Source organism: Colossoma macropomum, unplaced genomic scaffold, assembly GCF_904425465.1.
Source record: "Colossoma macropomum unplaced genomic scaffold, Colossoma_macropomum, whole genome shotgun sequence".
NCBI classification, from domain to species: Eukaryota; Metazoa; Chordata; class Actinopteri; order Characiformes; family Serrasalmidae; genus Colossoma; species Colossoma macropomum.
The window spans coordinates 10,882,230-10,902,358 of record NW_023494808.1 but is presented as its reverse complement, the minus strand read 5'-3'; the positions used below and the strand labels follow the sequence as shown (position 1 = coordinate 10,902,358).

The 20,129-nt window shown below is 42.3% G+C and overlaps 1 protein-coding gene across 1 annotated transcript; it reads right to left on the bottom strand.

The window, feature by feature from the left end:
• Nucleotides 1-796: 796 nt before the first annotated feature.
• On the bottom strand, nucleotides 797-19,664 carry esf1 (ESF1, nucleolar pre-rRNA processing protein, homolog (S. cerevisiae)). Its single transcript, XM_036557635.1, has 14 exons — nucleotides 19,468-19,664; nucleotides 17,365-17,868; nucleotides 15,058-15,404; nucleotides 12,232-12,345; nucleotides 11,274-11,383; nucleotides 8,688-8,840; nucleotides 8,273-8,387; nucleotides 7,689-7,845; nucleotides 7,059-7,220; nucleotides 4,123-4,247; nucleotides 3,785-3,881; nucleotides 3,506-3,597; nucleotides 1,713-1,862; nucleotides 797-1,333 (listed from the first exon to the last, which is right to left on the bottom strand). Exons 2-14 carry the CDS (start codon nucleotides 17,837-17,839, stop codon nucleotides 989-991), a joined length of 2,442 nt encoding a protein of 813 aa, XP_036413528.1. The 5' UTR covers nucleotides 17,840-17,868; nucleotides 19,468-19,664; the 3' UTR covers nucleotides 797-988.
• Nucleotides 19,665-20,129: the final 465 nt, after the last annotated feature.

Below are 20,129 nucleotides of genomic sequence, written 5' to 3'. Positions count from 1 at the left end.
TATATACACTCACTTAAGTACATCTTAATGAGTGCGTTTACATGCACTCGATAATCAGATAATGGGAAACTCCAAGTCTACATGAGTCAGACAGTAATCAGATTTCTGCTTTGCAACCAGCCAATAAACTCACAGAAGAAGACGTGATGTAAACATAACGTAAAACTCAAACTTCATGCTGTGGCTTTTTTTTTAATATCACGCCGCTTTACCTGAAAATATAAACGTACATCATCTAGAAGATGAAGAATATTTGAATGCTTTATTTTGTGTTTGGTTTCAGCACCACTCCAAAAGTGTTTTGCTCCGTCTCGCTACATCCACAGTCTGATCTCGCGCATGCGCAGACTGAGAAATCCGAAAGAAATCAGAGTAAGAGTTCACATGCACTGAGAAATCTGATTACTGAGCTAAATCCAGCCTCTTTATCGGATTTCTTAATCGGATTTCTAGATCGGCGTATGGTGTTTACGTGACCATTTGAATAATCGGATAACTGCAGAAATCATGATCGGATTAAAACACTGTAGTCTTCAGCACACTGCCTCATTAAACACACCTGATTCAGCTCATCAGCAAATTAGCCAGGCCTTCATGAACTGAATTCAGAGTGTTAGATGAGGGTAAACGCTGATCTCCCCAGCACTTTGGCCTGGAAGTCCCCAGTTTGACACGCCTGGTCTAAAGTTACGAACTATGTTTTTTTATTTAAAAAAACATGCAAGGAAATGTATTTTTCCATGATACATCCCCTTTAACTGAGGGTTTCTGAATCAAAGCCCACTCCGTTAAGCTTCTGTACAAAAGGAATTGTCTTTTATTTCCACAAAAACCTTGTACTTTAGGCACAATATGAAGAATCTCCTAACAACAAAACACAGCAGTTACTGTGGAAATGAGCCAGTTTAATCCAGTTCAGGGTGGTTCATTCTGGTTAATTCTAAATGAAAAATAAAAATCAGTAAAACCTGTTTTCGTCTCTGCAGTTCTATTTTGTCCTCTGTTTCTTGCGGGCCTGAAACTGCTCAGTCTTGTTCTTAACAGATTTAATAAGCATAGACAGACTGGGGTCCATGACTTTCTGTGATGTCAAATCCGCAGCGCTGCTGGTCTTCTCTGGCTCAGATGTGTTCTTGATGGGTTTCTCTGCCGTTTGTTTCTTTAGCGCCTCCTTCTGGCCATGCTGCTGGTGCTGTTGCTCCTCTCTGCGCCTCTGCTTCTCCTCCAGGATGCTCTGAGTGCCCTTGGTCTTCTTGTATGCCGGATCTGATGGGTCCAGGTTGTAAAGGTGGGACGTGAACATGGCCTGGAATCGAGGGTCCTGCACATCCACCTGTTTAAAATGGACAGAGATGATTAAATATGATTCGTACTGCACAGATCAGCTAATAGTTGACAACAAAAAAGACACTATGACTTAATAACAGTAGTGAAACCCTTTTTGGTGCCAAACAGGACTATTTTTAAAGGTTCTATAAAACAGATTTCTTTGTATTTTTTGCTTAAAAAGTGTCTACATGGCTTCTATATTTCATTTAATAATCGCTCTACAATGTTCATCCATAATGACTCACACGGTTCTTCTGGGGAACTAAAGTGGCATCGCTCCAAAGAACTCTGTCTAGTTCCATTGGGATCTTTATTTCCAGTGGTTTCATTTATTTAATTACACGTGTATCATATTAAAAACAAGTATGAATGTGGCCTCTGACCTGGAAGCTGTCCTCCTCCAGCAGCGTGTTGGTCTTCAGCAGCTTCTTCCGCTTCTTCTTGCTCAGGTTCTGCTGCTCCACAATCTTATCATAGTTAAAATGACGGTGCTTCTCTTCATCTTCGTCCTCCATCAGAAGAGCCATTTCGGCCTGAGAACAGAGAGACAGACACACAAAGACATGATTAAAATAGGCCAACAGCTCCCAGGAGCTCCACACTGATAATGATATAATGAATATATATTATATATACAGGTTGCTGGATCAAAGCCCAGGATGGGTTCTAATAACGCAGAGTCTGGAGCAAATAACTGACGGTCTCCTGCTGTGTCTGGAGCCTCAAACGGCTCCTGACCTTTAAACCAGATTGTGCCCTGCGCCCGTCCCCCGAATCCCGAACACCACCGAGGGACGGCAGGAGGAGGATGTCAGCTGCCAGAGAGGAGACGACGACGATAGCTACGTCCCAATTCAGGGGCTGCATCCTTCAGAGGCTGCATTTGAAGGCTGTTTGCATCACAGCGGTGCAACTAGGCTGTCCTATTTCGAAGGCTCCTTCACATGCGGCCGAGAAACATGTCCTTTTTTTCCCATGGCAACGAAGGATCCAACGGATGGATCCTTAAGGGCGGGAACAGCGGTGCTGTGACGCAAACAGGAAATCCACCGTCTCATTTCAGTTCAACCTTCACAAGTCTGCACAGCCTTTGAAGGACATGCCTTCGTAGACCACGTCCTCTGAAGGATGCAGCCCCTGAATTGGGACACACTGGACGACGGCCACGAGAGGCACGAAGGCAGGACACGAGTCCTGAACTCCAACGCACAGGCCCCGCCTCCTGTTCCGCAGCGAGGCAGCTTCACTACACCTCACGATCCAGGTGGCCGAGATGCGGAGCAGGGGCGGTGACGGGGAGACAACGAGCTCTCCGTCCCTCTCGGCTCAGGTGCTCACGCTGCCAGATCAGCATCAGCTGGCTCTCATTAAGGGCGGCGCCTTGTTAAAAGAGCAGAGAGGGAACAGAGAGAGGGGGACGTGCAGCAGCGACAGACCGAAGAGCTGGAAAGCTCGAGTGAGAAAAGGACTGAAAGGTTTCGTTTAAAGCCACTGAAAAGTGGCCAGCATAAGCTCTGGTTGTGGTTTCTTTTTGTTTGTGTTTGGAGTGAAATTGAAGTGAAATGGCTGCTGCGAATGTTTCTCCTGCCTCCAGCGTCCTCCTTGTGCCCGGGGTTGGGCATGACGTGCTACACAGATTTCATCTACAAATGAAAATCTGACCTACTGGATATTGCCTGAGGATCTGCAGACGATGGAGGCAATCAGAGACATAAACTCAGGCTATCGATCCTCAGACGTCTCAGTAATCACCAGTGAGAAAGAAAAATGTTGGAAAATTACATCAGAGTGATTTCTCACTCGTAGCTCACTGACACAGTGGAGAAGTTCTGTAGAACAGATTCTACACTTTCAATCTGAACCACGTTTGTGTGGCCTGTTTAAATAGTGATTTTTATCACTGGTGATTACATGTTTGCCACATTTCTGTCATTTTTTACCATCAAAACTCAAAAATGCAAAATCAAACCAGTTGATTGATCCATGTAAATCAAAAATCAATAAGGTTAATCACAGAAGCACAGCAGTAGAGCAACACAGCAAATACAGGGTTAACAAATGGAACCCAGTAAGGACCTTTAAACTATCATCTGCGACACTTAAACACATAAAAAAAAACACAAAAGCTAATATTCACAAGCATCTGAATATCGTGATGATTGTCCAACATGTTTACCTTCTGCTTCTCTAACTCCGCCTCCTCCTCCGGTGTTCTCTGCTCCTCCTCTTTTTTGTTTTTCTTTGTTTTCTTGTTTTTCTGAGACGCTCCTGTTCAAGCAGAGAATCGTCTTCGTTAAAAATCAGCTCCAGAACAGCTTTGAGGTTTAAGACTGTGTGTATTTACATCACGATTAAGGCAACAAAAATGTTTCGACCTTCGGATCTCTGAGAAGGTGAGCGAGAGATGAAGTGAAAAGACGGAGGGGGAAAAAAGAAAAACATGTTTAGGACTGACCGGCGGTGCCGTCCAGTTCTTCAGAGAAGAATGGGTCATTGAGGTCAACATCAGGAGGAAGTTCATCATCACTGATAGCAGCTTCAGCCTCGGCATCCTGGAGAGAGAGAGAGGGGAAGAGAGAGCAAGAGAGAGAGAGAGAAAGAGAGAAGGAGGGGGAGAGAAAGTGAGAGACAAGGGAGAGAAAAGAAACAGAAAAGATAGAGAGAGAGAGAGAGAGAGAGAGATAAAAGAAAGAGAGAGAGAAGAGAGAGAGGGAAAGAGGAAGTGCATCAACACCTGTGTCTATGTGTGTCTATCAAAATGTCTACTCTCTCTTTAAAGACTGTCCTCTTTACCTTCTTTTCTTTCCTCTTCTCTTTCTTTTTCTCTTTCTTCTTCTCCAGAAACTCCTCCCATGGAGTCAGTTTGTCTTTGCCTTCCAGTTTTTTCTTCACCAGCTTCTCGGTGGTCTCCTTCAACCCTGAACAAAACCCCCCCCAGACCTCCATTAGTGGTTAGTTACTATTAGCCTCATGGTACAGGATGATCTCCGGCTTTCTCAAACACGTTTTCATCCGCGGTGCGTTTCAGTTTCTCGAGGAAAAGCACAAACAAGCACTGACACAGCTTCTCAACTTCACACGCAGAACTGACCCTAAAACAAGTTAACCCTGTACAGACGTTCACGCTGCGGCGCTACGGTGACGCCTCTGCAACCTGGACTGGGCTGCACCAGCTTTGTGTAGGTTTCTGCTGAGGTCTTTACTGAGTCCTTAGTCACACTACTTAGTTTCAAACTGTCCTTTTACTAAATTTGGTTGCACCACAAATCCGTAAGTCGTGTCTTAACTAGTAACGACTAATTAAGGCCTGAAACACACGCAAGGACGCGAACGCAGACGCTTCGAGCTACGCAGACGAGGTTTCATGCATAGTTGCGTTCAAAAATGTGTTACGACGCATTTCATAACGCAGCACAAGCGCAAGCTGCATTCTGAGTATTACAGCAAGGAGGCGGTATAACGATAGCTAAGCCTGACCAAGCGGTCTTGTACTGCCAGCGTGCTTCTCAACTGCAATAGCGGACGAGCAGTTGAGTCTCACGCAAAGATGGAATAAAAATATGATTAATTATCGGATTTCCAATCCAACAGAAGAGGTAAAGCAGCTCACTCTCCTCTACTGTCCACATTTAGCTGTTGAGGCTGTTGGAATAACAGTAGATCCTCTCCGATTTGTACTCTATCGCCCCCTTCAGTACTGAGTGTTTTAACCTCCACAGCAACGTAAGAACGCGTGGTGAGTTTGTACAGAACGCGTTCGCGTCCTTGCGTAAAGTATGTTTCGGCCCTAAAGCGTACGCCGCTTTAACACGCCGATAACATGTTCAGAACCAAGTGGTAAACCTGCTGCCATGGAAACGCAGAGGCAGTCGCTCTGACTTTTTCAATGAAAAAATATCCAGCATAGAAGAGAACGACATGTACAAGTTAAACTAAATACAACTAATTATCTACAGCCGCTGTCTGTTATTCTTTAATATTTCTCTGAGAAAACCAAATACACAGCTTTTTAAACGACGGTTTCTGGATAAACGACACAACAGAAGCCTCGGTTTAGCCGTTTGGGCAGCTGCTGAGTCTGTGAGTGTATATCTTTAGGCTCAGAGTTTAAACCAGGCCGACGATTAGAGCTGTGAGTAAAATCACAGCGTACAGCGTTTAGAGTTTTTAGCTTAGTTAACCAAGAAAGCCATGTTCTTGGTCTTTCTTGCTCTTTCTACATGGTTTCTGATGGTTTCTCCAACACTTACACCTGCTGAGGGGGTGTAAATATTTATGAGCTTCTAAACTCAACATTAAAACTAGTTCATATGGTGCAAGTAATGCGTAAACCTAAACTTACGTTACAACTAGCCTACGTTTGATGATAAGGAAACAGCTGATGCAACCGGCCACCTCACTGAGTCTCTCACTGCAGTACATTATTTTACTTTGCTGAAGTGGGTACGAAACACAAGTGCCTTAATGTGCCACAGTCACTGAGAAGTCTGAAGTACGGCTAGGCTAGACTAGACTAGACTAGACTAGACTAGGCTCGGCTCGGGCCGATCTCTGAAAATCCCATTTATTTTTGCCATAGAGAAATCCAGCTCAGACCCAGAGTTCCTAAAAGGGGCATAACGCCCATTAATGACAACATGACTGAAGTTGTCTTTTTTTGATCGTTTCACTTCATATTTGAATGTGGGTGTGTCCACAGCATAAGGGCTAAGCGCCCCTTTGTGCTGAGGGCCATATTAAAAATCTCAACAAATGCGTGGGCCTATGTTTTATTCCATTTCCAATTAACATTTTGCTACAAACTAAACTGACCACTGTTTATTCAAAAAACTTCAACAGTAAAATACAGACACCTGTAGTAAACTTTGAAATATTAAAATTTTTTTCAAGTCCCCAGGAGTAGGAACAAGACTCCTGGCATCTTTTCTTTGCTGCAAGTTCGTTACTACTTGCTTAAATTCTGAGCTGCTGAGCTGACGTCAAGTGTTTTTATCTGGGCTGAACTGCAGTTAGTGTGTTTGGTGATATGACTGGGGTGGAACTGTGTAGAATCCCATAGACTGTTGTTGGGGGAGGAGAGTCTGAGCGTACATTATGTTGCAGTGCATGCTGGGGACTGTAGTGCAGTGCACGGTGAAACAGGCTAATATTAATAGAAAATTAAAATACTTTTGCGGGCCAGTTTGACACGGGGAGTCCAGACATCTTAGTGCCACCCATTGTTAGACAGTAGTGAGGGGTGATAGTTCTACATTTCCGTTCACTGTCTCACACATTTATCTCCCCGCCCCCGCCCCATTCTTCAATACCGCTTTAAAATCACTGCATCACTTAATGGTGAAAAGTTCATATTTTTTAAAACAGACAATAAAGTCTACAGATGTTTTGATAAGAAATTTAGCTTCTTTCTAATGTTAAACGCTCTCACGTTGAAAAAACCTTGAAGTGTCTGAATTCTATGCTCCACCAGGGGGCAGTACAAAACAAAAGGTTTGGGTGCCCCAGTTTAACATAGTGAAAGAAAAAAAAATAAAACATAAAATGTAGCCTGTGCAAAAGTTACAGCACATTTTATGTTCTTCCAATGTGTTACACACAGCAGATGAACAGAAATTGAATGAATCTGCATAAAAATGCCATATTTAAGTTGGTCCCTGTAGATGATGTGTTACTTATAACACTAATAATATGTTACAAATTTAAATATGAAATCTGACTGAAACTCTTACCCGGCACCCATGTGATCTCCATCTCCATGTCCTTGTCCTTCTCCTTCTTTTCTTTATCCTGGATGCTCTGCAGTAGCTCACGGTATTTAGCGATCTGCTCTTCCTCCTTCTTTCCTTTCTTCCCTCTCTTCTCCACCGCCGAGCTCTCCGCCAGCTTCATCTCTGAGAACAAAATAAAAAAAAAGTAAAAAAAATAAAGTTAATAAATAAAAAAGAAAAGCTAATATCACTAATAACAAAAAGAAACTAGCAGGTTCTCATTGTTTTTAATTTATCGTTAGGCATTTAAGCCTCTTAGCTACCTTTACTATGTTACAGTACATTACACATATTAGGCTCAAGAGAAGTGGTGTGTAGTTCCCTCCCTAAAACTGGACATACTTGTAGGCTCTTCTATGATAAGCCAATCTAAGTGATGGCTCTGTTGTTAGGAGTTCACTCCCCAGGCTGGCAAGACAGTCTGTTAGCTGCCAGCCAAGACAGGCGTCTGTTAGCTGACATAGCTTATTGCTTTAGAATTGAGGATGAACAGAAAAAACAGACAAAAAATGTACTAAAAAAACCCAAATACTTAACAGATCTACAACAAAGTGTAAAAATAAAAAACACTCGAAGACCATCACCACTCACCCTCTTCCTGAACTACTCCTTCCTCTTCAAACTCCTCATCCTCACTGGAGGAAGCGAGGTAGGCCTTGAAGTCCATGTCCAGCAGCTCGTCCTTACTGAACTTCTTACTGAGGGCGGTCACTCGATCGTGATCCGTCTCGTCCCACGTTAGCTCCACCTGGAGACGCAACATTTAAAACTTTAAACGTACTATACTCCCGCAAGATGACATCCCGCTCCCGCAGAAAATCGGAATCATTTGTCCCGCTCCCCCACGCAATCGAAACGTTTTGTCTCGCTCCCGCCCGTACAGTTCTGTCACGGCGAACTGACATCCAATATCTGACAAAGTCTATTCACAAACACATTATCCTCTACTGAAATAACACAGCAGTCATGGTCGTCAGGCTCACTGTGTGTAACTTCGCCAAACGCCTTTTATTCCCAGTAAACACAGAGCAGGAATTAAACCACAGAGCCGTTATGTTTGGTGTTTTGCTGGGAAGCTGTGGCCGTCGGACTGAAGGCTGCTGTTTCTGTATATATGCCTTTAAGACTGATATATGTTTCTGTAGGAAATGGGCCGTTTAGCAGGACTAGCTGACCTTCGCAGTAGTGGTTGCAGTGGAGGTGAAGAGTTTGGGCTGGTAGGTGGACAAGTCCACGTCCGTCGCTCTGTCTTTGGGCTCTTCATCAAACGTGACGTCATCAGGAATGAATCTGCAGTAAACAGAGTCAGTTCGTATAAACATGTCATTTAGAGCCGGAGAACAATTCTGCATTCTCATTATAATCTAACAAACTGATTTACGGCTTAATGCAGAAACATGACCAACGCTATTAAGCATAATGCTAACTGGATGCCACTGACGTTAACACCAAGAGTCAAAACAAGCATGTAATTAGTTATTAGTGATAATTTGCAATGTTAACAAATTCTACAAGCTTCCATTCACTGTTAGCCAGGTTAGCGTCTCTTCCGCTTATTATTACAGTACAGTGAGAGTCTGGGGGTCTCACCGCAGGTCCATCATGGAGCAGCTGCTCTCGTACTCAAAGCCATCACACTCCTCATAGAGCTTGGTGGCTGTTTCCACAGAGTCGCACTCCACCACGGCGTAGTAATACCGCAGACGCTTGAACTGGTAATCTCGTACCTTCTCCCTGTAGATCCTGACACACGAGAACCAACAGAGATTAATCCAGTTTGTCTACATGCTGCTAGCATGTAGCACTGTTATTCTTTGCTGACTTGTAGCCGGTTGTTGCTGGTTCAAATCAATAAAGAAATAATTCAGGGATAAAAAGCAGCACAGATATCGTAACACAAAACAGAACCATTTCATAAAAATTAAAAAACAAAATTAAAACACAATTATCCCTTTTTGTAATACCTTCAAACCTTTTCAAAATATTACAGTATTACTGGGGATGGAGGCGGCACGGTGGCGCAAACGCGTCTTCTTCCACGTGGGTGCTTTTCCTCACGCGAGTAGTTCTCCTCGCACGCGTCAGTGTGCTTTTCTTCTTTGTTTGCAAATTTTGAATTGTATTTGACGCCACAGAAACCAGCCGACCCAAATGAAGAAGACACAGTATTAAATAAACCCAAACTCTGGTGCGGACTTCAGAAAACACACTGGGTGTGAAAACAGCCTCAGATGCTGCCATTTCTCACACCTTTAAATGGGGATTTCGTCTTTACCTGATTGTTTAAGAGCACAGCTGTGATGATACAGTGATACAGTGATACGTTGTATCACTGTATCGTATGTCTTGAATCTTCTCTGTATCACATCAAATTCAGAATTTTCTGAACTTCTTTCTGAACTAACGAAATATTTAAAAATGTTAGGTCTCCTCCACTACAGGACGAAGCAGCGTTATTAAAGTTCTTACACTTTCATTAGTTTTTATTTTTATTTAGTTTTTCATTTCGGTTTTTGATTTTAGTTTAATTCCAGTTTGTCTTAAAGGTGCATTAATAGCTTAAGTTTTGTTTGTATTTTCTGAAAAGTAATAGTTTTAGTGTAGTTTTTATTTCGTTTCAGTGAGTTTTGTAATGAATGCTGTGAAAGTAGGTATTTGATAAGGGTAAGAATAAAATTAGCCCAGCAGTGGACTGAACTCTGACCTCCGCTTGGCTTGAGCAATCCTTAAAGACAGCCAAACACAGAAGGGATCCACTTCTAAACTCTCATTATCTTCTCAGTAATTCTATTTAATTTTGGTTAGTTTTGCAGTGGACATTATAGTTTTGATTCACACTGTGCACTCGAAAACAAGTTACAACAGTTAAAGAGTTATGTTATTAAAGAGTTATTAGTCATGCACAGTTAGTTTTCGTTTTAGTAATAGTTTCAGTTAACTGTAATAACCCTGTGGGGAAGGTAAGCAACATCCCACCCACCCAGAGAGGCTCCAGGCCACAGATGGCTGTGGCATCACCAGAGATCAAACTCATGACCTACCAAAGTTTGGGACAACGCTTAAGGAGTTCCATCAGCCGGGAGCCCTAAATAAAATGTTAATAAAATAAAAGCTTGTGTGCCTCTTTTCATAGTTATCAGGAGTGAAAAAGACTAAAAAGAGCTTTTCTAGGCTGTGCAATGCACTTCACGGTTTTGAACCAAACATTTTTTTAAAGTTTTAACTTTTCCTCTGAGCAGCATGAAAAAGCACCATACGACATCACAGAGGACACCACCTCTCTCGTTACCAAACGCGTTAAGGCCAATTTACAGTCTAGGCGACCAAAAAACAGTGTAGTCGACAGATGCTGTCACAACGCTGTAGGCTTTCATAGTCCTGCGGCAGCGACACGTCAGAACAGAACATCATCTGTAGTTTCTGTGAAAACGTGTACGACAGGGCAGCTAATACAGCAGAACAGTCTGAAAACAGCTGCTACAGTGAAGCTGCATTAACAGTAGGATTTTAAGCTCAGGGTCGCCACGGCAACCAGAAATACTACTTGTTTCCCACACGTTGCGTTTCACTCGCGAGCTCTTTCTCTGTCGCGCAGGGTCGCCAGATTCATGGTTTTCCCAAAAATACCAGTTAGTCTGAAAGTGAGTGCGGGGGGTAAATCACACTGTCGCGGGGTGTGTTTTCTGCTTGGACTGCTTTTTAAAGTAACTGCAGTCGCGGAAAAACGTTTGAAAATGAAAACATATCATCATATAAATGTACATCGATCCTAGTTCTGAATACCTGGCAACCCGTTCGGTTTCTAAAAGCAGCACAGCAGCAAGAAAGTAAACACAGTCGCATACTGTGACCACGGCAACAGTCCAGAACGTAGAACTTTCTTGAGTTCCTATACAATCAGTGTGAGTGACGGCGTCTGCGCCCTCTCAAAGGTTTTGATGTACGCAACATAATTTTGTCTCTTTAACGTCATTTTTTGTTGAGCGATGCTTTTTTTTTTGTCACCTGGACTATAAATTGGCCTTTAACGCGTGTCTTTAAGCAGCGCATGCTTCGTTTGCTTCGTTTCACCATGATTTACCACGTTGTGGCGTGCTTCCCATTTAAAAGGCGCTGTCTGAACTTCCCTAATAAATCTGTTTAATCTGCTGACCGGCTCTCTCTGGCATGTGTTACCTTTGTTCTTCTGTGTCTGCATCTGGGTCGTCTGGCAGGCAGGTCAGCTCCAGCGGCCCCTGAGTCTGTTCTGCCTTCAACCGCTCCTTACCGAACTCAGACGGGTAGATCTAACACACACACATACACTCAGTCATCATATTTTACACTGTGTCCAGTACACCTACGTGGACCACTCTAACAAATTAATACAAACTGTAGTCCTGCAGTAAAAGAACTATTAAAAAAAAACAGTATTCAGACCTGAGATATTTACACGGATTAGACTGTGATCTATTTAAACCCAAGGCTTTAACAGAGATAGTAATAAGTTAATATTAACCCTAACCCTTTCTACTGGGAGGTGTCTGTCCCAAACCCTAACTCTGAAACTTGCGCTAGGTTAAATAATACCTACATTTTCATTCATTTCATTCAACTGGACTGATCATTAACTTAATAAACTTTATTCAAATAATGCTGTCCCACATTTTCATGTCACTACTGAAACACAAAGAGTTTTAGTCTGCAGGCGGAGCCTTATTGTAGCCACGCCCCTACATTTTGGTGACACATGGTGAGCAGTCAGATTCCACTGTTTTGAAGTAAACGTCTCCCAAAATCTAGAAATCTATGTGGAACATTAAGAATCGTCACTACCGAAACACTAACTAACTGTTCAATGCCTTGTTTTTTAGTCATGTACTGCCTGGCGTTTGAGTTCTGCTTGTTTTGTTAGTGACAAAATGGAATGTTAAACTAATTTATTTTTAATAAAATAAACATAATTAAGGTTTAGAGTCACTGAAAGCAAAAGTCAAAAAAGTCCAAAATGCGTTTTTCAACTCTGACTTTGAACCAATTCAGTAAAATGATCCCTGTATATATACACACGTCTAATGGCCGGACCTCAGTATATGAGAGTACATGGAGTAGAATAACAGTACCTACAGTGGGTCTTAGGCAGTGAGATACTTACCGTTACAGACAGCACCACTCCGTCTTTGGGTTTGAATGAACTGAAGAGAGCCAGCAAGTCTTTAGCCTTAATCCGGTCCCAGTTCATATTACACACCGCCAGCCTTCGGCTCATCTAAACACACACAAAACATAAACAATGAGCAGGTTTACATGCACTCAACAATCCGATCATTGTTTTATATTCAAATGGTCATGTAAACAGCATACTTAGATCTCTCTTTAGATTTCTGAGATCGGAGTAAGGTCTAGAAATCCGATTAAGAAATCTGATTAGCTGGATTTCAGCTCAGTAATCAGACTTCACGGTGGATGTAAACTCTTACTCTGATTTCCTTCGGGTTTCTCAGTCTGCGCATGTGTGAAAACAAATGGCAGTACTGGAAATAAGCGAACAGCGTCTCCGCGAGACGCAGCAAAACACTCTTGGAGTGACGCTAAAACCAGCTACATGCTCAACGAAATTAAGGATTTAAATATTCCTCATCTTCTAGATGATGTACGTCCATATTTACAGGCAAAGTGTTGTGATGTTTTTTTATAAAGTTTTACGTTACGTTCACATCACTTCTTCTTCTGTGAGTTCATTGGCTGGTTGCAAAGCAGAAATCTGATTACTGTCTGACTCACGTAGACCCAGAGTTTCACATTATCTGATTACTCAAGTGCATGTAAACGCGTTGATCAGATTACTGACAAAATCTGACTTTCTGCAGTTATGAGAGTATTAAGTGCATGTAAACGCACTCACTGGCTGTGTCTCAAAACCTAGTGAGCTCTACATAGACAGCATTTTGCGCGCTCCCAACAAGAAGCCTGTCCCAATTCTTAGATATCTCAAACATGCTGCCTACTGAGGTCTCTCATTTTGGCCCAATATCGAGAGAGCATCGGGTGTTTCCTCAGCCGCTGAGGCAATCCCACGATGCAGCGCGGCGCAACTTTTGTTTGAAGATGGAGGGCAGAAGCGCTTCACCGAGCAGCGACGTCATCTTCAAATGTAAGTTATTCTGATTTTCTGGGGTATTTATCTGTTTTCTAGTCATAAAGGTGCACAAATAGCCTATACTGTCCGCGTTTGACCACAACTATGGTCAATTTTGCTGTTTCATTCAGAGCAAATACAGTTAAAATCTCTATATAAACCGCCAGAGCAGGTCCATGTTGGCTAACTGTGATTCTGACGGCTGAGGTCAGTAAACCGCCGGTCTCGTGCAGTGGGCGGGAACAAGCGGCGACGTCACTGCTGCCTAACTAGAGCGTCTCATTTATCTGTCTTATAAGGACAGATGACGGTTGGAACGCTGCCTACTTAGACAGCTGCCTATGTAGACAGCGGCTACTTAGAGAGCTCACTAGGTTTTGAGACACACACGAAGTCTCTTTAAACCAGCACCAGGACAACACAAACTCAGGTCATTCCAAAAACTTCAGCTTGCGTTTCTTGAGGTACTTCAAGGTAGATCTGGATCACTGTCCTGTTGTAGAAACCTGCCTCTTTTCAGCTTCAGTTTCATATCTCACTCTGTCATCTTTCCTTCCAGAATTTGCTGATATTTAGTGGATTACATTCTTCCATCTACCCGTGCAATGTTTCGTGTGCCACTGGCTGCCACACAACCCCAAAGCATAACAGATTCACCCCCATCCTTGACAGCTGGCACGATGTTCCTTTCATCAAATGCTGCTCCTTTTTTCTTCAAGCAAACCTTTGATTCTTGTGGTCAAAGAGCTCCATTTTTACTTCATCAGCAAACAACACTTCCAAAATGTTTCTTAATGCTGCTCTGCAAAGTCTTTGCTACAGACTTTTGTGATGTGGTCACATGAGGTTTCCTTCTGATGACTCGTCCATACAGCTTCTGTTTGTGCAAGCAACGCTTGTGCACCACAGCTCCTGTATCAGCTAAACCCTCCTGCAGGGTCTTTGCTATGATGTGGGGGTTTTGCTTTACCTTTCTGACCAGCATACAAACAGTTCTGTTTGTAAGTTCACATATGAACCATTAAAATCAAGCTGTATAAGAACCTGTTTACATTGTCACTCTATAATCGACCATTTGATTATCTTTTTACTTACCTTCTCTGTTGTTTACCCATCTTCCTCTGTGTTTCTAATGATCTTTTTCTGTTTATTTTACTGTAAAGCACTTTGAGCTGCATTAAATGTATTAAAAGTGCTATATAAGTAAAAACTGCTTATTATTAGTAGTAGTACTATTATTATTATTACCTAGTAAATAGAGAAATGAAACATTTAATTTTAATCAAGAATGTTCTACAGCCTTCCTATGGAAAGAAAACACTGACAAACTGCACCTCTAAATTACTAAAAAAACAGACAATACAAAAACAAACACATTCAAAATGCTACTTATTGCATCTTTCAAGATGAAAACAATGAAAATGCTACATATGGCACCTAATAGAGACAAAAACATGATATAAAAAAAAGATGCGCAAGTATCATATACAGAAAAAATGAAAATGCTCTCTACGGCACCCAAACCGATAGAAAAATGTCAATTACAGAAAAAAATGGAAAAGCTGAAGAAAAGCTGAAGAAAACGTGAAAATACTACTTTAATAAAAAATAATGTTACCAATTGCAACTTTAATCCCTGAAAAAGATGTAAAATGGAGCTTTTTAGAGATTGAAAAAAAAACATGAATCCTGTTGCACCCATATTGATTGAAAAAGGTACTTAATATAATAAAAGTAAATTAAATAAATAAAAACTTCAATTAGACAATAACTCCATTATAAAGGCTCGGTACTGCATGCAGCTCGTGTTTGCAATAGAAGTAAACACTGAATGAGTCTGACCTCCTCTGAGCGTGGAGCGTCCTTCCACATCTCCCCCCAGTCGTGCTCAATCTCCTCTTCCTCACGGCGAAGATAATCCTCCACCTCATTATCATCCTCCTCCTCGTCCTCCTCTTCCTCTGAGCTGGTCTCGATGTTGCCTTTTCCTCTGGCCAAATCAGGACCACTGTCACTGTCACTGTCACTGCCTTCCTCATCCTCATCACTCTCGTCTTCATCTTCGTCATCATCATCACTACCTTCATCATCGTCGTCATCAGCAGAAAGACCTAATCCTTTGTCAGTGTCGCTGTATTCCTCTTCTTCTTCTTCTTCTTCATCATCTTCATCAAATTCATCCTCCTCTCCTGTGTGAACAGAAGAAGATGTTACTGTACTGCATGTTTAATTTCTGTCCTTCAGACAGATTTACTATCTACAATCACTGACCTGCATCCAAACTCGCAGTGATTCGATTCATCTATGATTCTTTAGGAAACGATTCAGTTCATTGACAAATGTCAACAAGATTCGATTCAGTTTGATTATTTTGGTTTGATTCTGAATTATTCATAACAATAGACTGAATACAGAAATGTGACGGCCCAGAGGAAAGAAATTCTCTCTTAAAATTGTCTCAGAGAAATGAAGCAGATCTCAATATTATATTAATGTAGAATCACTGATTTCTGAATTGTTTCTCCTAAACCCCCTTAGGAGAAAAGAGGAGATTAACATCAGCATTTCACTGTGAGAAGTTCTGGTGATGAAGGAGAGAAGCGTGAGTTCTCCTTCTGCACTGAGAGAGTTCTGTAATATAGAACAGAGCTGTATAAGCAAACAGTGAGATCTCATACTTTTCTTATGGTGCTATTATTCAGCTGAGACTGAGGTGAGATGAGTGAGCGACAAAAGAGTTAAGCCACATGTGTGACAACGTTTTGATCTAAGTGAGAAAAGTTTTATTTCTCAGGAGACAAACTTCAGAAACAGGAGAAAATGGCTAAAGTCTCACTCTGATTTACTACTAATTGATTAACTGTGTCTAGGAGAAGTACCTGAGATCAAAAGGAGATCTCATTTAGAATACCTCTCTCCTCTGGGTGGAGAAACTGTTTACACTGTAGTGGGTAAATAGGCTGCGTCCAGAGACCCTATACGTTACTGCTTTTTCCTCCCGATCCTCCTCCGCGACCTGGAAACCGATTTCGTGACACCATCTTACAGTCCGAATACTGGAGGAGACGAGAGGAGCCGCTTACAGCACCTGCCGAAATGGCTTCAAGTGGAGGATAACCGAGTGCATTGCTGTCCCATTTCCCCCATTTCTGCTCATTCCTTTCCTCCTGCTCCTCTCCTCGATCTTCTGAGGTAGGAGAGGAGAAGCAGGAAGGGAGGGGAAGGACAGGAGCAGTAGCAAAAGCTTCTGGATGCAGCCAGAGACAACGACAACAAGCTTTCTTAAGATTTTAATGGGTCTGACATTTTTCAAGAGTTTAATTTTTTTCTTTTACAGCCACCAGCAACATTACTGTGGCTTATTAAACAGCCATGGCAGCCTAGCAAGTCATAACCCTATAGCAACCACCTAGGATACCTTAGCAACCACCTGGGATACCATAGCAACCACCAAGCAAAATCTTAGCAACCATCAAGAATACCATAGCAACCACTTAGCAACACCCTAGCAACCACTTGGGATACCATAGCAACCACCTAAAACACCATAGCAACCACCTGGAAACTGCTTAAGCTGCGCAACCACTGCATTTTCTTCAGGAAATGCACTTTTCTAGTAATAACTGATTAACCTTCCAAAACCAATACAGTTGAATCACCACCTTCAGATAAATTACAAATTAAAATTTACACTGTAAATCAAATTTTTAGACCCCTAAAATAATCCGAGTGGGAGATTAACCATACAGTCCCATGCAAAAGTTTGGGCGCCCCTGGGTAAGTTACATTTAGTTGTTTTGTGAAGTGAAAGTAAGTGAATACATCCAATACAGAGAACACACTTCTGCACATTTCAATCCAAAATCACTGTTTATTTGCTGAATTTAACACATTGGAAAAAATAAAACCCAAAATGCCGCCTGTGCAAACGTTATGGCACATTTTATATTTTATGCTTTATTTTTTCCAACAAGTTAAACTCAGTAAATAAACAGAAATCAAATATCATATTTGAGTGAGTTCTCTGTACAGGATGTTTTAACTTATCTTCACACAACACAAGTCATTTGACCAGGGGTGTTTAAACTTTTGCACATGACTAACTACACTAAATGCATGTGTAAAGATTTCAGTTATTCTGATTATTACCTTCTTCAATCACTCTCACTCCTTTGACTGGTCCTGTTTTAGGCTTTCTAGCCTTTTCTGTGAGTTTTAAAGCCTTTTTGTCTTTCTTTAAACTCTTCTCGGGCACATGCTCCTCCTCTTCTTCCTCCTCCTCCTCTTCTTTTTCCTGCTGAGGCGCCACCTCCGCTTTCGTCTTCTTTTTCTTCTTCTCTTTCTTTTTCTTCTTCTTCTTTTCCTCCTCGTCTTCATCTCCATCAGAGCCCTCAGAGTCGGACAGTTTGTAGAAGCGTTTGAGGTCCTCCGAGGACGTGTGGCTGACCGGCCGGCCGCGTTTGTCCACTGTGTACTTCAGCTTGAACCGCTCGTCATGGAACATGGACTGGAATCTCTTGTCGATCTGGACTTTTTTCTCCACGTCGGGAATCTCCCAGAAGCGAGGGTCCTTCTTGATCCGACTGAAGCGGTCATCGCTGCTCAACTCTTTCTTCGACGACATGATGACTTTACAGCTTTACACACAGCAACCTGTTTATGAGACACAGAGAAACATTCATTTAGCTTTATTTGAAGAGCCCATATCCTTCAATATTCTTGTATTTTATTTTTATTTTTCTCTGATGTCCAGTTATGATGTCTGTGTGGTTTTATGCACCAAAAAAAGTCATGTTTACATGCCCATTTTCTAACCTCCATTATCCCCAAACAGCCTGTCTTTGTTACTATGCCTTTAAGACTGATATATGTAAATGAGCGCTGTTCTGACTGGTTGTCCTGCATTAAACCTCATTCAAGACCTTTTAGAACTACCTTTTCTGGAGTGATGATGCTCAATCCAATGCCTTTGTGATGAGCTAGAGTGATTCAGAACTGATCATCCAATATCAGTACCTGATCTCACCAATGCTCTTGTGGCTGAATGCTATCAAATCCTCACAGCAATGTTCCAACATCTAGTGTAAAGCCTTCCCAGAAGAGTAGAGACTGGTACTGCAGCAAAGCAGGACAAACTTCCCATTAACACCATTGGTTTCAGAGGAAAAGCTGGAGGAGCAATTGTCCACAAACCTCTGGACATACACTGATCAGGCATAACATTATGACCACCTCCTTGTTTCTGCGCTCATTGTCCATTTTATCAGCTCCACTTACTATATAGGAGCACTTTGTAGTTCTACAGTTACAGACTGTAGTCCATCTGTTTCTCTGCATACTTTGTTAGCCCCCTTTTACCCTGTTCTTCAGTGGTCAGGACCCCCATGGACCCTCACAGAGCAGGTACTATTTGGGTGGTGGATCATTCTCAGCACTGCAGTAACACTGATGTGGTGGTGGTGTGTTAGTGTGTGTTGTGCTGGTCTGAGTGGATCAGACACAGCAGTGCTGCTGGAGTTTTTAAACACCTCCGTGTCGCTGCTGGACTGAGAATAGTCCACCAACCAAAAATATCCAGCCAACAGCGTCCTGTGGGCAGCGTCCTGTGACCACTGATGAAGGACTAGAGGATGACCGACACAAACTGTGCAGCAGCAGATGAGCTATCGCCTCAGACTTTACATCTACAAGGTGGACTGACAAGGTAGGAGTGTCTAATAGAGTGGACAGTGAGTGGACACAGTGTTTAAAAACTCCAGCAGCACTGCTGTGTCTGATCCACTCAGACCAGCACAACACACACTAACACACCACCACCACGTCAGTGTTACTGCAGGGCTGAGAATGATCCACCACCCAAATAGTACCAGCTCTGTGAGGGTCCATGGGGGTCCTGACCACTGAAGAACAGGGCTAACTAAGTATGCAGAGAAACAGATGGACTACAGTCTGTAACTGTAGAACTACAAAGTGCACCTATGTAGTAAGTGGAGCTGATAAAATGGACAATGAGCGTAGAAACGAGGAGGTGGTCATAATGTTATGCCTGATTGTTGTACATTAGATACATAAGACCACCAGCTAGCATTAGCCTCCTGCTAACTGACCTGCTGTTTATCATCACGCTAGAGAAGCGAAGCTGTCACTAAATTGTCTGTAACTGCGGCTGTTTGTAAAACAACATGCAGCTGGTTTGAATTCGGACTAAAATCTGAAATAATGCGGAGCGAACTCGGCTTTAAAGACTCTCACCAGGCGCTGATCCTCCGCTGCTCCACCATCCACGTGGTTTACCCGACCTTTCTAAAGCCCCGCCTTGTTTTTCTACGGCAAGCCAGAGGACTCGAAACGCCTTTCAGCGCGTTTACTCTGTTTACTGTCATTAACGCCGGGTTTCCGTGCTAATCCACATCTGTGTGTGCGGTAGTCTAATGAGAGTGTGGGTCCAGCACGGCTCCAATAAGTTATGTTCTCCTTATATCTGACAGCGATTCTCCCAGTGCTGCAGGTTCAAAAGGCTGTGTTCCAATCTGAGTATTAGTCGTCTAGAGCACTTCCCAGCTGGAAAAAAACCCATAGAAACCAAGAGTTTCTGTTGGTTCCTGATGGTTTTGTAATGTGTTAAGCTTTTTTTAATGGGATATCACAATATAAAGGATCCTAATGGTTAAACAGGTGACCAATGACTGAAAGGCATTTGATGGTTTCCTAAAGGGATCTGAAGGTTTTCTACAGCAAACTAGTGGATTCCATTGGAAACCATTGAGCCAATTCCCATTAGAAAGCAAAACCATTTGGTTTTTAATGGGATGACATCACAATATAAAGGATCCTAATGGTTTAACAGGTGACCAATTTCGTGTTAACACGTAAATTTTAGTTGTGTTAACCCCGCAAAATGTTAAAACGCTAAT

Coding starts and splice junctions, on each gene's coding strand:
- esf1 (XM_036557635.1), bottom strand. CDS start 17,839: ATGTCGTCGAAGAAAGAGTTGAGCAGCGATGACCGCTTCAGTCGGATC. Junction 7,846..8,272: donor CTGCAACCACTACTGCGAAG/GTCAGCTAGTCC, acceptor TTGCGTCTCCAG/GTGGAGCTAACGTGGGACGA. Junction 1,334..1,712: donor TGGAGGAGGACAGCTTCCAG/GTCAGAGGCCAC, acceptor CATTTTAAACAG/GTGGATGTGCAGGACCCTCG.